General features: G+C 41.8%; 1 protein-coding gene across 1 annotated transcript; it reads right to left on the bottom strand.

The window, feature by feature from the left end:
- Nucleotides 1-4,223: 4,223 nt before the first annotated feature.
- Nucleotides 4,224-13,056, bottom strand: LOC126252446 (ejaculatory bulb-specific protein 3-like). Its single transcript, XM_049953339.1, has 2 exons — nt 12,855-13,056; nt 4,224-4,579 (listed from the first exon to the last, which is right to left on the bottom strand). The coding sequence occupies exons 1-2, from the start codon at nt 13,054-13,056 to the stop codon at nt 4,428-4,430; spliced, it is 354 nt and encodes a 117-aa protein (XP_049809296.1). The 3' UTR covers nt 4,224-4,427.
- Nucleotides 13,057-17,447: the final 4,391 nt, after the last annotated feature.

Here is a 17,447-nt window from a genome sequence, read left to right as displayed (position 1 = left end):
AAACGAACTGCAAGACGTCTGAGTGTCGCCGCAGTTTATGTGTTTACCGTTCCGGCGCGTCCGGAAAGAAGACTGCTAGCACCAACTGACTCCATTGTCCTCATGCCGGCCGCGGTGGTCTAGCGGTTCTGGCGCTGCAGTCCGGAACAGCGGGACTGCTACGGTCGCAGGTTCGAATCCTGCCTCGGGCATGGGTGTGTGTGATGTCCTTAGGTTAGTTAGGTTTAAGTAGTTCTAAGTTCTAGGGGACTTATGACCTAAGATGTTGAGTCCCATAGTGCTCAGAGCCATTGTCCTCATGATTCTGAGAATACTTGTGAGCTGTGTCCTGCTGGGCGCGACTGTCTGGCGCCGGATGTCCTGTGGTCTAGGCATGTTGTATTCGTTGCCGGTCAAACGGCAAGTTCAGTGCCCTCAGCTGAATAGCAGAAGCATGATTGGTCAACTTAAATTCAGGCTAGTTGACGTCATAAAGCCCTGCTCGAAATTGAAGGGAACAGTCGCTATAGGCGCGAACGATGTTCTGAGACAGTGTGGGGGAATTTTGGAATCAGCACTGAATGCTAATTCGCAGTTTTCAAGGATAGTAGGGAGTTGAGCAATGTTGGCTTCGCTCTTGCGTTGCACGGGTGCAGGGCATCTGGGATCTAGTCTTCGTAGGAGTTGGACGGTCTTGAGACTTAGTCGCACTTTTTCGGCAGAACTTAGGATTCTGGGACATCCTTCGAGGCCAGGGGTTGAAACAGATTTGCTGCACTGGAGAAGTCGGCACCTACATTACCAGAACGCTGCCTACCGACGACCTGCTACAGATTTCAGGATTAGTAATGTATTTTGCTGCTCCGGAATTGTAGGACCTATCAATTTCGTAATGAAGTCATCAATAGCACGCGCCCTTGCTTTGCTACAAGTCCACCTTGCTTGTATCTCCATGTGATCCCATTTGAGCTCTCACTAATAATCGTGATACTACAATGTAGTCGGGAGAGTAATATTTGATTCATTAGGACCTCCAGTCACTATCGTCAATCTATTGCATCACAAAGAGTAGGAGCCCCTTGTTCTCGAGTCAACTCTTATTCTCATAATATTTCAGTATACCCCATCCTTTAACCTACTGCCGGCCTGTGTGGCCGTGCGGTTCTAGGCGCTTCAGTCTGGAACCGCGTGACCGCTACGGTCACAGGTTCGTATCCTGCCTCGGGCATGGATGTGTCTGATGTCCTTAGGTTGGTTAGGTTTAAGTAGTTCTAGGTTCTAGGGGACTTTTGACCACAGATGTTAAGTCCCATAGTGCTCAGAGCCATTTGAACCATTTTTAACCTACTGTTTGTGTCGATAATCATGTGTCTTTATGTTTTTTGTATAATAAACCTCATTGTAATATTTAATCCGCATATGATTTCGTAGATATATGCAGAATCCCATTTCCTGTTGTTTATTATGATAAATTTCTCTTTTTTTTCCTCTGGGTAGATTACGTTTTTTATTAAATTAATGTGAGTGTGCACTCCTTATTTTACCAACTAGCAAGGTCTACCATCATTTCCTTTTGTTACCGTTGTGTGCATAATTAATTAGGTGGTAGGTAAGGACGGGGTCGAGTGCATGTCTCGTTCTCATGCAAATTTCGTCAGAATTACAGAGGTACAAACTCTTCTCCACCTCGGCACCTCGCAAAACATACTCTCGTTTGACCATCGAACAGACTCCCATATCGACGACATAGTAATAAGCATTCCTGGAGCAGAAAAAACAAATGAAGTAATTGAAAACAAATAAGTCACCAGGTCTGGTTGGAATGACAAATCGGTTTTTCAAAAAATACTCTAAAACACTGGCCCCTTACTTAGGTTGCATTTATAGCGAATCTCTCGCCACCACAAAGTCGTAAGCGACTGGAAAAAAGCGCGTATAACTCGGGTGTATGAGAAGGGCAAAAAACGGACCCACAAAATTGCAGACCAATCTTCCTAACATCAGTTTGCTGCAGAATCCTTGAACATATTCTCGGCTGGAATATAGTAAATTTTCTTGAGACCGAGGAACGTATGTCCACGAATCATCATGGTGTTAGAAAACATCACTCTTGCGAGATTCAGCTGGCCCTTTTCTCACTAGATATACTGAGAACTCTGTGGATGAAGGGCAACAATCAGATTCCATATTTCTAGATTTCCGGAAAGCGTTTTACACGGTGCCCCATTACAGCCTTTTAAAGAAGGTACGAGCGTATGGAATAGGTTCACAGATATGTGAGTGGCTCTGAGCCTTCTTACGTTATAGAACCTCAACGGCGAGTGTTCGTCAGAGACAAGGGCATCGTCAGGAGTGCCCCAGGGAGGTGTGATAGGAGCGTTGCTAAATGATCTGGTAGACAGGATGGACAGCAATCTGCTATTGTTTGCTGATAAGTGGTGTACACGAAAGTGTCGAAGATAAGTGACTCAAGGTTGACCCAAGGTGACCTAGACAAAATTTCCAGTTGGCATGATGAATGGCAGCTCTAAATGTAGAAAAATGTAATTTAATGCGGATAAATAGGAAAAACAAACTCGTAATTTTCGGATACAGCTTCAGCAATGTCCTGCTTGAAACAATGACTTTGTTTAAATATCTCGGCGTAACGTTTGCAAAGCGATATGAAATGGAATAAACATATGAGGTTTGCGGTAGGGAAGGCGAATGCTCGACTTCGATTTATTGAAAGAATCTAGGAAACTGTGGTTCATCTGTAAAGGAGTCCCCACGTAGGACGCTAGGGGAGGCTGCTAGATCTGTTATTGGTAGGTTCGAACAACACACAAGTGTTACGAAGATGCTTTAGGAACTCAAATGGGAATCCTTTGAGGGAAGGCGACATTCTTTGGGAATAACAGAAATGAGAAAAGAGAACCGGCAATTGAAGCTGGCAGCAGAACGATTTTGTTGCCTCCAACATACATTTCGCTTAAGAACCACGAAGATGAGATAAGAGAAATTAGGGTTCATACGCATACAGACAGTTGTTTTCTGTAGTTCTATTTGCGAGTGGAACAGGAAAGAAAATGACTAGCAGTGGTACCGGTTACCCTCCGCCACGCGCCGTATGGTGAATTGCGTAGTATCGATGTGGACGTAGATATAGATGTACTATAATTTTATGATACGTGTGATAATTTTGCGGCCCATAACACACAATTCCACCTCTTCAAGCTTCTAACACTGATAACACACAACAATTTAAAGGAGGGCATAAGTTTAAGATGTTTGAGGAAGAGTTGTCGAAATTGTGGACCTTTTTTGTCTGCAATGAGGGAACTCCAGAAATTCTATCTGGAATCCCACTTTGTTCAAAATGTGTTTCTTTTGAACATTTCTTGAATGTCGATGATGTCCGTTTTGTGAAGTGTAATACATATCTCCCACACACTCATTTTCTGTTGTCCTACTGATGCACATGGTGAGTCATCAGCAGTTAATATTTTTCGGGCTATAATGCTTTCAAATGAGCCTTACTGAAGACTGAACTTGGAGTCTTGCACTTAAGAGGTTCCTTGTCAATCGAATGCCATACTGAACGTGTAAGCGTCCATATACCATGTCGACGATACGAAGCATCAAAAACCACAACATTTCTGGTATATCAGTAGCGGTAATATTCACAAAAATATGACAGTTATTCGAGCAAATACTTTCTATTCGTTTTCCTTATAACGTCACTAAAATGCTTTTTGCATTCTTACTACTGCAGACGAAATGCTGACTTTATTAACATTAGTGTAAGCCCTGATGTATTTTGAATCTCCTGATTTTGTTTTTCAAGGCCTATTTAATCGTAGACAGTTACCTGCTACATAGTGTTCGTTAATTTTCAAGCAATACTTCACATTCTCCGAGTATGTTACAAGTGTATCTGCTTCACCTTTACCAGAATATTTACTTTAGAATCATTTTTCGTGTGTTCCAGCACCTGACATAAAAGGGAAGTTAAAACCCATTTGGGAAGTAAAAGTGCAGAACATCCGCGTTTAATGGTGACTTATGAATGCAGATTCCGTTCAGATAAGGAAAACCAGTAAATTTTATACATTACTGTCTTATTTGCAGTGAAAAGCCATTATAGGTGTGGAAAGGATATTATTAAAAGAAACAATAAATACGTTACTTGGTAACATTTAATAATATGGCATAATGATGATTTCTGTGCACAAAGTTAAATCATAATGCAGTACATTGCTCAGTTTTATCATAATACTTTCGTTACGTCATATCCCGCTAGAGCAGTTAAAATGTCGTCAAGACAACTCGTGTTAGTCCCTTATGGGCCGTAAACTACAGTTTCCTGAAGCTGGAACACCGGATCCGCAGAGTTCATATACGTGAGGTCTCGCCACTTCTGCCGCGACGACGCCGTGGCGTGGCAGTGACCTCTTCTGTCCTCCCCGTCAGTGGGCGCCCCTCTTCGTGTACTTCCGGATGACAGCCTCCCAGACGCCAGGGTAGTGCTTCAGCAGGAAATTCTTCAATTTCTCCGCGTTGGCCTTCTGCCGCGGTGAGCATTTGCGGCATTTGTTGGTTATGACTTCAGGAATCGCTTCTGCAACAAATACACAATATGTAAGTATATCTGTTATAAAACTTACAAACATCTGAGTAAGTGCTAAGGTGTGAGGACACACACACAGTATACAGCGCCCATAAAATTTTAGATTATTTTCCTGAATTCCCCAAAATATTAAACCTACCTCGTGCCTTATCCATTAATTTTCTTTCATCATAACTTTCCTTGCCATTTTGGATCTTTTCGTATTTAACTTTAGGACAGCTTCATATATGCTTCACTATTTCACGTTTTTAAGGTTCCGTACCTTAATCGGTAAAAATGGGATGCTCAGTGGATCACTTTGTTGTCCCTCTGTCTGTCCGACTGTTAAAACCCATTCTTCTCAGGAACGGGTCAAGGTATGAATTACAAATTTGTATCATATACTAAGGTCTCAGGTCCCTAGACAATGTGAAAAATTTAACCTTGCAAGTCAATGCGATCGAAACATGCGACCATTTATATCACATATTTCGATACTCGCAAACCCATCAAAACCTCTAGGGTATTTCCCGTTGATCTAGAACTATGAAAGTTGACAAAGAAGCACGGTGTCCCACTACAAGGAACTGGAAAAATCCGAGAATTGTTAATTTGTAATTAAGAGGGCGCGCTGAAAAGTAATTTTCTCCGAATTTTTTTATTTTGTTCTCATTATCGATTGAAGTGCTAATAACAGAAGGAGATTCATTATTGTTTTTCAAGTAGAAATCTTTATTTCTGTTTGCAACCAGAATTAGGATTTCTATTTCAACGACCAATGATGACGCTCCTTTTCTTGTTATTAACACTGATGTGGTAGTCGTGGTGCACGCAACTCCGGATGGAGTCTCCAGTCAAAAAAGTCGCTTGAAGTACTGCATGTAATGCATATAGTTCGGTCGACTTTCCCACTTGGCTGCCAAGTGGCGAACCGTTGCCACCAGAGGGTGCCGAACTAAAGTGGTGTGTAACGTAGAAAACTGAAAACAGAAATTCGAAAAGTTAATCCACACAAGCTGCTCCCTCTCCCTCAGCATGACAACCAACGCGAGCGCTGCGACATCTGCCACTATCTGACACCTTGGATTCACTCTCATCAATCATCCTCCATACAGTTCCGACTTGGCTCCAACTGATTTTCATTTGTTTCCAGACTTTAAAGAACACCTTCTTGGCAGTGACGAAGCGATGTAAGCAGAGGTGAGGTTGTGGTTCCATCAACAAACGGTTCAAATGGCTCTGAGCGCTATGGGACTTAACATCTGAGGTCATCAGTCCCCTAGAACTTAGAACTACTTAAACCTAACTAACCTAAGGACATCACACACATCAATGCCCGAGGCAGGATTCGAACCTGCGACCGTAGCGGTCGAGCGGTTCCAGACTGAAGCGCCTAGAACCGCTCGGCCACAACGGCCGGCGTTCCATCAACAGCGTCAAACATATCACTGTGACGATATCAACTAGCTGGTCACTCGTTGGGAGAAATCCGTCAGTCGCCAGGGTAACTATGTTGAAATATAAATATGTAGTCTGAAGAATGAAGGTGTAGTTCGGGGGAGGCGACCAAACAGCGAGGTCTTCGGTCCCAGCGGATTAGGGAAGAATGGGGAAGGAAGTCGGTTGTGCCCTTTCGAAGGAACCATCCCGGCATTTGTCTTAAGCGATTTAGGGAAATCACGGAAAATATAAATCAGGAAGGTCGGACGCGTGTTTGAACCGTCTTCAAATAAAAAAGTCGGAGGCATTACTTTTCCGCCTTCCATAGTATATCACAATAAGTTTTTTTTCCTTTAATCAATGTAAGGAATTACCTAGCTTAAATATTTTTAATCTAATTTGTTTACTTTAAAAAGTGACTAGTTTACGCCAGAATTAAAAGTTCCCTGTAATTCTTTTAAAACCGCATCCAAATGCATCTCATTTTTGGCTTTTCATCGACTTCTTAAAATCTACATTTTCTTAAATGTTTATGAATTTTCCAATCGTTGTTTTTTTTAAAAAATCATGTGTCTCTGGGGAAAATTTTTAAATATTTGCTACATTTCAGAAAATTGAGAATAAAGAAGAAAATAATGAAAGTACGAAATGTTAGTCTTGTGTGCCCAGAATCTCGTAATTCCCAGATCCACGCTCCTACCATTTCAGTAGCAGACGAGTTTGGTTCTGATAGTATGTAGTGTTGTTAAAAATACATAAAAATTTTGATAGGGAAAAAAATTGTCACAAAGTATATAGCTTGTTCTGGTTCTTGCACCTTAGTGTTAAGGGGTGTTCGCCATGGACAAGAGAGATATTCTTGGCGTGTCATATTAACGAAAAAAACAACCACAGCATGAGGTGACAGTTTGTGGTCTGCCTACAGATGGCAACGTAACCGAGTTAACTCATCGCTTACGTGGTGCCCTGGACGCTAGCTCTGCCTGGCGAGGTAGTTGCCACTTGCTCTGTATGTCGCAGTTTACTTTTCGAGGTGCAAGTGAATACAGAGCTGCTACAGGGCATGTCACCTTCGCGTTCTCAGATTTTTAGGTATTAGGCACATTGCAGTCACTTGTGTAGTAGTGTTCAGAACTTGTGGGTAGTGAATAAGGATTCCAAGCAAGTCCCTGTCATTGAAGAAACTCACGAAACAATCATTCAGTTGCATCTTACAAGGGAACCTACCCATCGCACCCCCCTCAGATTTAGTTATAAATTGGCACAGTTGGTTCAAGTCTTCCCTCGAGTGAAAAGTTTAATTTTTTATTTTCAAACAACTATTATCTGTCCGTCCGTCCGTCTCCAAAATTCCAGGACATGTTCAGATTTGCTTGGACATATGCAGGATTCGACGGTCTACACACGTTAAAAACATATGTTTTGACAGAGCACAGGGAAAACTGTGCGGCTGTGAAACTGTTGCATTCATTTGTTGCAGTTTATGTGACAAACTCTTATATTTTCATCACTTTTTTGGGAGTGATTATCACATCCACAAGAAAACATAAATCGGGCAAGGTAGAAGAATCTTTTTACCCATTCGCCAAGTGTACAAGTTAGGTGGGTCGACTACATATTCCTGTCATGTGACGCACATGCCGTCACCAGTGTCGTATAGAATATATCAGACGTGTTTTCCTGTGGAGGAATCGGTTGACCTATGACCTTGCGATCAAAGGTTTTCGGTTCCCATTGGAGAGGCACGTCCTTTCGTCTATTAATCGCACGGTTTTGAGGTGCGGTCGCAAAACACAGACACTAAACTTATTACAGTGAACAGAGACGTCAATGAACGAACGGACAGATCTTAACTTTGCAAAAATAAAAACGTCACTCGAGGGAAGACTTGAACCACGGACGTCTTGTTTCGCAGCTGCTCACGCTAACCATGGGACCACGGCGCTCCTGAGGTTGGACTATCCTTGATGTCTTGCACATGAACTACTCAGTTTTTATATTTTGCTTATTTTTTTCATAGTTCCACACAACTTCTTCCTGTTTTCTCGATTGATCTTCAAGGCCTATCCACTGTGCCAACTTATAACTAAATCTGAGGGGGGTGCGATGGGGAGGTTCCCTTGTTAGTACCAGTTTATTGAATTAGAAAAATATCACTGGGCAGTGTTTGGTGGAGATAGGGTGGATATTTGTCCTCCCAACCCAACGTCTGTGTTGATGGGTTTGAAGCCACGAATAGAGATCGTAGGGGGGAGGTCGCAACACTTTAACAAATTACCTAATCCGCATTTAACCAATAAAAGATCAAAAAGTCGTCAACAGAAACAAGTGGTGAGATTGCAGATATTTTGTAGTTAACTGCTCAGTTGCAAAATCAGGCTGGAATTCTCCAGAGTCGTATTTCAAATTATGTACCCCTTAATTTAAGGTAGATTTGAGCAGAATTTGACTAAATGCAAATAATGAACAATTAATATGAATGAATTTCCGAAGCTACTTCTTAGGGTCAGTTTCTAGATATACGGCATTTTAGCAGTAGATGAATATTTTATAAACTCGAAACTGTTTAGCGGTAATGTCAAGTCATTTATACTTTTTTTCTGCCTAGGGACAAACACATCATATGTGTACGTACTTCACTAAGCTCACAGCCGTAGACTTTTCACCATTGAAGATAAACTAATGAGCCAAAACTTTCTGAGCACCTAGGTTCTTAGCAGTGTGTTCGTCCCCTTTGGAATGTAATATAGTAGCGATCGTACGTTGCAGGGATCGGACGGTTCCATGTTAGGTTAATGGAGGTGCGTGGTAGCAAGTATTGGCAGCAGTTCGTACAGTTGTCGTAAATTACGGGAGGTGGTTTGTGCGCGCGGAGTAGGCGTCCGGTAGTTTCCGTAGGAATCGGATCAAGTGAATTTCCTGGCCAGGACATCAACGTAAATTCACTATCACGCTGTGGCACGATTCAGGCTTTTTGACACAAAGTTGTCCCGCTTGAATGTATCACTGCCGTCGTGGAAGACACGCAGGTGGTCCACAATAATTTTTCATGAAATCTACAGCTATCGTGATGTCTTACACATGTGAAACCAAAAACGTTTTCAACCGTATATATTTCCAATTTTATTTTATTTTTGTAACCAATTTCGGAGTTACACTACGCCGTCTCCAGGCCCCACCGCTGGTACAGTCGACATAGGAAACAGCCCATAGTCAATGGTATCTGTAGACCTTTTTTGAAGAACGTGACCATTCATTCATCTATGAAGTGATCATGTTAAAAAGAACTGTCGGATACCAGTAACTCTATGCTGGACCCTACTTCGACTGTACATTCTTCCTACTCGTCGGTCAGGTGAATGAAAATGGCGTAGTCCAACGCCAAACTGGTAACAAAAATAAAATGACATTGGAAATATACAAGGCTGAAGATGTTATTGATTTGACATGTTACTTCTTTCGTAACCTATGTTAACTGTTGTAGTTCACATTATTCGCTCTCAAGGGAAGACGACAAAGAGATCGTTAGAAACGGAGCCCAAGTTGCAGAGGCCAAGAATGGAGAATGGAGTCAGAAGTACCCATTTCAAAGGAAGCATCATACATTCACAGTAATAATGAAAACCTAAATCTTGACGACCCGTCGGGAATGTTAGCCCTCCGCCTCCAAGATGCGAGGTCAATGGTAAACACTCCCTGTATATGCACTAAGATGTTGCTGAATTGGGAAAAACTTCTTCTCCCTATCAGAAGGGCCGTGAGGGGAAACTAATAATAATAAACAGCAATTTCCCTTGTGGAAAAGTGTTATTTGTAGCTTACCGGCGAAGTAGAAAGATATCACTTCATAGCTACGTCCTAAGTGAAAAAGAGGATGAAAACAGCTAATCACAAACTTGTTCCAAAAGGCTTACCTAATGCATGAAACTGATATTGTTGCAGTAGCGTTGTGTTTTAGTAGCCGGTGTTTTGTCCAGAGCTCTACATATGAAGACTACGCTTTTAGTGCAGATTTACTTCAGTTCTCAGCTGCTTGGGTATCATTCACGGAAACAGCATTGATGTCCTCCTAGTTCGTTGTTTCTGTTCAATGGCCACATCGTCGTGAACAAAACATTACTTCCTCACTACTTGAAACATTGCAAGTGGGCTCGAAATGAAATTAAAAACATTGCAGTATCATCACATAACCAAGAACTATAGACTCGTATCTCGCATTTTTCGCCCAAAACCTTTCTCTTGGAGAGGATTCGAATCGGGCACCTCTGGTTGAATGCTACAACGTCGCCACGATTTTTTTTAAGGTCAAAGAGGTTTAATAATTTTGGATATGGTGTGCACTTGACATACCAAAGTTTGTGAAAAGGCAGCGTTTTCTTAGAAATTGTCAAATACCTACTTGCTTTGTTGTATTAGTGTCTACAGTCAACTGCAAGTAAAGAAACAACTTGAATTCATTGCTTGGACTGTAGAGCTCTGTGGATGGCTTATAAAGGAGGTCTGTACTGGAGTACTCCTTAAGATGGTGATATTTATCAGACTGAACTAGTTGGGGATACTGAATGTGCGGGAAGGAGGGCAGCATGAAGGATAAAGAGCTCGTTTGACTACTTGGGAAGAGTGACGAATATTCTCGAAGATACAAACGACTTTAAATATGAGGGACGATCCAAAGTTTCCGTCTGAGAACGTTGCTGCAGCAAATATGCAACGTAGCACGACTTGACGCGGGTATCTAAGCACCGACTAGTATGGCATTCGTGTCTTTCCGATGTTCGTGCGATAAACGCGGAAACGTGAACTAGGGCGACGTTATTATCAAATGCGCCCAAACAGGATCAAAGTGCTGTTATTGGTTTATTGGCTACCGAAGGACAAACACCGGCTGACAGCCATCGTAAAATGATTAAATTATGTAGGGCAGCATCTCTGTCGAAAACCACTGTTGTGGAATGGTGCTCCAAGTTTGTAACAATGCACGCCCCTTGTCACAGGTGTCGTAACACTGAAGTTACACCAACTCAAGTGGGAGGCACTGGAGTACCCACCCTGCAGTGCTGATCTGCACGGATATTATGCTGAAAAATAGGGTTTTGTAGCCACAAGAGTGGGGATTAATATGGTGTGCTGGAATCCTGAACAAAAGCAACCTGCCTTTAGGTACTAGGTCTTGCATTACTTATTGAACGCCCTCTTAGTTGGTCCTAGACATAAAATCTGAAGAGTTTGTCGTGAATTGTTTTGAAGATTTTGTCAAGTTTTTAAAATTATAATGCTTACTATAAGGCGAAATACCCTCAGACTTCAAGAATAATATAATAATTCCAATCCCAAAGAACGCAGGTGCAGACAGATGTGAAAATTACCGAAGTATCAGTTTAATAAGCTACGGCTGCAAAATACTAACACGAATTCTTTACAGACGAGTGGGAAAGCTGCTAGAAGCCGACCTCGGGGAAGATGAGTTTGGATTTCGTAGAAATTTTGGAACACGTAAGGCAATACTGACCCTACGACCTATCTTAGAAAATAGATTACGGAAAGGCAAACCTAGGTTTCTAGCATTTTTAGACTTAGAGAAAGCATTTGACGACAATGTTGACTGTAATACTCTCTTTCAAATTCTGAAGGTGGCAGAGGTAAAATACAGGGAGCGAAAGGCTATTTACAATTTGTACAGAAACCACATGGCAGTTACAAGAGTCGAGGGGCATGAAAGGCACGCAGTGGTTCGGAGGGGATTGAGACAGGGTTGTAGCCTATCACCGATGTTATTCAATCTGTATATTGAGCAAGCAGTAAAGGAAACAAAAGAAACATTCGGAGTAGGAATTAAAATACATGGAGAAGAAATAAAAACTTTAAGGTTTGCCGATGATATTGTAATTCTGTCAGAGACAGCAAAGGACCTGGAAGAGTAGCTGAACGGAATGGACAGTGTCTTGAAAGGAGGATATAAGATGAACATCAACAAAAGCAAAACGAGGATAATGGAATGTAGTCGAATTAAATCGGGTGATGCTGCGGGAATTAGATTAGGAAAAGAGACCCTTAAAGTAGTAAATGAGTTTTGTTATTTGGGGAGCAAAATAACCGATGATGGTCGAAGTAGAGAGGATATAATATGTAGACTGGCAATGGCAAGGAAAGCGTTTCTGAAGAAGAGAAATTTGTTAACATGGATTATAGATTTAAGAGTCAGGAAGTCGTTTCTGTCTGAAAGTATTTGTATGGAGTGTAGCCATGTATGGAAGTGAAACGTGGACGATAAATAGTTTGGACAAGAAGAGAATAGAGGCTTTCGAAATGTGGTGCTACTGAAGAATGCTGAAGATTAGATGGGTAGATAACATAACTAATGAGGATGTATGGAACAGAATTGGGGAGAAAAGGAGTTTGTGGCACAATTTGACTAGAAGAAGGGATCGGTTGGTGGGGCATATTCTGAGGCATCAAGGGATCACCAATTTAGTATTGGAGGGCAGCGTGGAGGGTAAAACTCGTAGTGGGTGACCGCGAGATGAATACACTAAACAGATTCAGAAGGATGTAGGTTGCAGTAAGTACTGGGAGATGAAGAAGCTTGCACAGGATAGAGTAGCATGGAGAGCTGCATCAAACCAGTCTCAGGACTGAAGACCACAACAACAACTATAAATAATATGAAACTGATATCCAAAGCAAGTGATAACCAACCTGTCTTCTATAGAGCCACTTGAGCATTTAGGGAGGAAATACGTTACAAGAAAGCTTGTCTGGGTTCCTAATAGTCTCTAAACAAGTCTCACGACTTTAGCTAACTTGTCAAGTAGTTGACTCGAAGATGGGCAAACCGCGCTGTACTCACTCTTCAGCTTGATGCCGAGCTTGTCGCAGTGGCCGTTGTGGAGGACGCAGTTGATCTGCGCCTGCACGAGCTCCTTGTTGTGGAGCAGCGGCGAGATGTCGTCTTGCGTGCCGAAGTGCGGCAGGTCGTCCGGATTGTCCGCGAGGACTGTGGACGCGACAGCGGCCACGGCGACCAGCAACGGCAGCAGCGACGCCCTCATGGTGGCTGTGGGAACCCTAACGGCGGGAAGCTGCCGCCGCCGCTTTTATCTGCTCGCAGACGGCCTGTCCATTACGCGGTCATCAGTCCCCGTCGCTGACGAGACGTCTGTAGCAGGTGTCGCAACGTCGTTGACTCAGAGTCTTTGCCCTCCGTTCGATTTCCACGAATGGAAACAAACCAGTCGTTTCCGTTGCAGTTAACGAGACGCTTTTTAGATGACGATAAAGTTCCATTGCTCTTAAAAGGAAACGCTGTTAAAACGTCCAATGAACTGTAGTATCAAACTTCCAAACTCTGCTAATGAGATAAGCGGAAGGAAGCGAGAGAAATATGTAGGGGAAGTGGGGAGGGGATGGTAAGACGGTGATGAGGGTAGAGTAATGGAAAAAGGTAGCAAAATAGTGTTATTTATTGAGTGGAATATATAACGATGAAGTGCAAGACTCTATACCGAGTGAATGCAATCCATTCAAATGTGTGTGTGTGTGTGTGTGTGTGTTTGTGTGTGTGTGTGTGTGTGTGTTCCACATCTCCTCCTAAAGCACTGGAAAGATTTCAGCCAAACTTGGTACACTATACCTTACTAGCTTAGCGGCTGCTGCTTTGCTCGTGTAGTCTGTATGATCTGTACAGATTTTTTTTTTTGTTTTTCTTCAATCAGATTTTTATGTTGTTCACAAATTGCAACGCCTTACTAAACTCTTCACGCTAATTAAAGCGATAGAAGCGTGATCTTTTCAAAAAGTACTTCTGACAAAAAAAGCGATTCTGTTAGCTGGGCCGGCCGTAGTGGGCGAGCGGTTCTTGGCGCTATAGTCTGGAACCGCGCGACCGCTACGGTCGCAGGTTCGAATTCTGCCTCGGGCATGGATGTGTGTGATGTCCTTAGGTTTGTCAGGTTTAAGTAGTTGTAAGTTCTATGGAACTGATGACCTCAGAAGTTAAGTCCCATAGTGCTCAGAGCCATTTGACCCATTTTCTGTTAGCTGGAGTCAAAGGTATTTCTCAGTCATGCCTTTTGCGTCCTTATGGTGATATTTCCTTAAAAACACTCACTCCCTAATATACATTCCTTTGTATCTAACCGAGAAATGAAATACAAAATTTTATAGATTTAGTTTCAAAAATTTTTTAATATAATGAAATATATTCTTAAAAATTTTCTCTCTCTATTTTACCCCTGAAGAAGCTGATTTTCCATAAACACCGAAACACGTATTTCTTTCATTTCTAACCGAGAAGTCAAATATCAGTTTCCTTAGGTTTAGCTTCAAAATCTTTTTCTAGATGGAATATTTTCATAAAACATTTCAGCCCCCTATTTCACCCCATTATGGGTTGAATTTCCAGAAACAGTGACATGCGTAGTTTTTCTTTTTGTTTCTAACAAAGAAGCCAAATACAAATTTTCATAGATTTAACTTCAAAAATGCTTGTATAATGAAATACATCCACAAATACTTTCATCTCCCATTTCATCCGGGAAGCGGTTAATTTCAAATAACAATTAAACATCTATTTTTAATTTTTAACCGAGAAGTCAAATGGAAATTTTCGTGGATTTAGCTTTGGAAAATGCGTTCACGATGAAATATTACATAAAACATTTCATCTCTTTTTTCACTCCCTCAGGGACTGAATTTACAAAAACGCTGAAACATGTGTCTTTGAATTTGTAACCGACAAGTCAAATACCAATTTTCATTGATGCAGCTTCAAAAGTACTTTAGCAGGTCTTTAATAATGATTTATTTTCTAAAATCTTTCACCCATTGTTTCACCCCATGTGGGTTAAATCTCGAAACATGAATTCAAAATTGCCTTAATAGTGACGTTTTTCAAATAACCTTTGACATCCTATTTTACCGTCTTAGCGGCGGAGTTTCGAAAAATCCCATCTTCAGCGACGACTACAGATAAGATCAATACTGTATTCATGCGGTGCAAGATCCCTACACGAATAAACACGATCACACCTTAACACCACAGCCTCCGAATTTTACTGTTCGCACTACACGATGGAAGATGACGTTCATCGGGCATTCGCCATACGCACACCCTACCATTGGTTCGGCACATTGTGTACCGTGATCCGTCACTCCGCACAACGTTTCTCCACTGTTCAGTCGTCCAATGTTTACGCTCCTTACACCAAGCGAGTCGTCGTTTGGCATTTACCGGTGTGATGTGTGGCTTGTGAGCAACCGCCCGACCATGAAATCCAATTTTTTCACCCCCTGCCTAACTGTCATAGTACTTGCAGTGGATCGTGATGCAATTTGGAATTCCTGTGTGATGGTCTGGATAGGTGTCTTACTATTGCACATTATGACCCTCTTCAACTGTCGGCGGTCTGTCAGTCAACAGACGAGGTTGGCTTGTACGCTTTTGTGCTGTACGTGTTCCTCCACGTTTCCACTTCGATATCACATCTGAACAGAGGACCTAGCGTGTTGAAGAGTGTGGAAATTTCGCGTACACACGTAAGACGCAAGTGACACCCAATCACATGACGACGTTCAAAGTCGTTGAGTTCCGTGGAGTGCCCCATTCTGCTCTTTTACGATGTCGCTGATACGGAGAACCTCGCCATAGGTGGAAGCACATGCACCTTGTAACACCATAGCTCTAATGCTCTACTGATTTACTTTGCCTTTTTGTTTTATTTAATGTTACATCGTTGAGTTTCTGTAAATGTTGTTGGATTGAATCGATACCATGAGAGTGGTTATTGTTTTCTGTGTAAAAAACTTTGATGTCATGGTTTGATTCTATGCAATGTAGTGTATCTATCAATTAAAATCCTTGTCTCATTGGGATGGGACAAAATTTAATTAATATGTTTGGCTGTTGTTATGTAATTGCTGATGCTCAGTTAGAGTTCTTAGTTATTTTGTATGTAAAAGGTGTTGTGGTTCCCCTCGGGAACGGAAGCATGCAGAGCGCGCATATTGTGGTTGGTCTAGGTAGAAAAGGTGGAACTGAGAGTCAGTCAGGGACGAGCTACCAAACTGTCAACTGCTCATGTAAAAGTTGTGTATTGTGCTGTTGCCGACAGAGGGTTTTCGTGCCACTTTTCAGTGTCTGGGATGGACGCATAAAGAGCTGGAACTATTCTGGAATTGGTACCTATTATCGCCACTAGGAAATGACAGGGTCCAGCATTTCCACCAGCTAATCCATCCACCGACATGCACTCGCCACCACGTTGCGCAATCACTGAAAAAGGAACCAAGGAATTGTAAATATGTAAAGTGAAGGATCAGCTCCCTGGATGTTTTAATGTGCGTAAATATAAGGTAACTTATATTGGAACCCTTATACCTACCTTGATTTTTGTATCCCTAGTCACACAACCACTTAGGGTCCTTCTCATGTCAAAAATGCTTACCGAGTGATCTGTACAATATTGGGTTCCTCTTGTCTATTAAAAGTGCATATTAATGGTGTAACAGGATCAACAGTTTGTCTATTGTACTCATGCTAGATAATGATTAATAGAAATATTACTATCTATGAAAACAGTAACTTCTTTCTTCAAAAGACAGTGAGAAGTAATCTGTTAGTGAATTCCACTTAATTTTCATTCTAAGTAGAAAGGTGTTTAGTATTGAGAGACTTAATCTATGCACAATAACTAACTTGCTGTGAATGTTGTTGTTGTTGTGGTCTTCAGTCCTGAGACTGGTTTGATGCAGCTCTCCATGCTACTCTATCCTGTACAAGCTTCTTCATCTCCCAGTACCTACTGCAACCTACATCCTTCTGAATCTGCTTAGTGTATTCATCTCTTGGTCTCCCTCTACGATTTTTACCCTCCACGCTGCCCTCCAATGCTAAATTTGTGATCCCTTGATGCCTCAAAACATGTCCTACCAACCGATCCCTTCTTCTAGTCAAGTTGTGCCACAAACTTCTCTTCTCCCCAATCCTATTCAATAACTCCTCATTAGTTACGTGATCTACCCACCTTATCTTCAGCATTCTTCTGTAGCACCACATTTCGAAAGCTTCTATTCTCTTATTGTCCAAACTATTTATCGTCCATGTTTCACTTCCATACATGGCTACAATCCATACAAATACTTTCAGAAACGACTTCCTGACACTTAAATCTATACTCGATGTTAACAAATTTCTCTTCTTCAGAAACGATTTCCTTGCCATTGCCAGTCTACATGTTATATCCTCTCCACTTCGACCATCATCAGTTATTTTACTCCCTAAATAGCAAAACTCCTTTACTACTTTAAGTGTCTCATTTCCTAATCTAATCCCCTCAGCATCACCCGATTTAATTTGACTACATTCCATTATCCTCGTTTTGCTTTTGTTGATGTTCATCTTATATCCTCCTTTCAAGACACTGTTCATTCCGTTCAACTGCTC

The sequence above is a fragment of the Schistocerca nitens genome, chromosome 4 (assembly GCF_023898315.1).
Source record: "Schistocerca nitens isolate TAMUIC-IGC-003100 chromosome 4, iqSchNite1.1, whole genome shotgun sequence".
Classification (NCBI taxonomy): Eukaryota; Metazoa; Arthropoda; class Insecta; order Orthoptera; family Acrididae; genus Schistocerca; species Schistocerca nitens.
Note: the sequence above shows the minus strand (reverse complement) of the source record. Positions and strands in the feature narration are given on the sequence as shown.

What these genes read in the sequence shown, in the direction of transcription:
- LOC126252446 (XM_049953339.1), bottom strand. Translation starts at nt 13,056, where the DNA reads ATGAGGGCGTCGCTGCTGCCGTTGCTGGTCGCCGTGGCCGCTGTCGCG. An exon ending in GCTCGGCATCAAGCTGAAGA is followed by an intron (nt 4,580 to 12,854) that starts GTGAGTACAGCG and finishes TATTTGTTGCAG; the next exon opens with AAGCGATTCCTGAAGTCATA.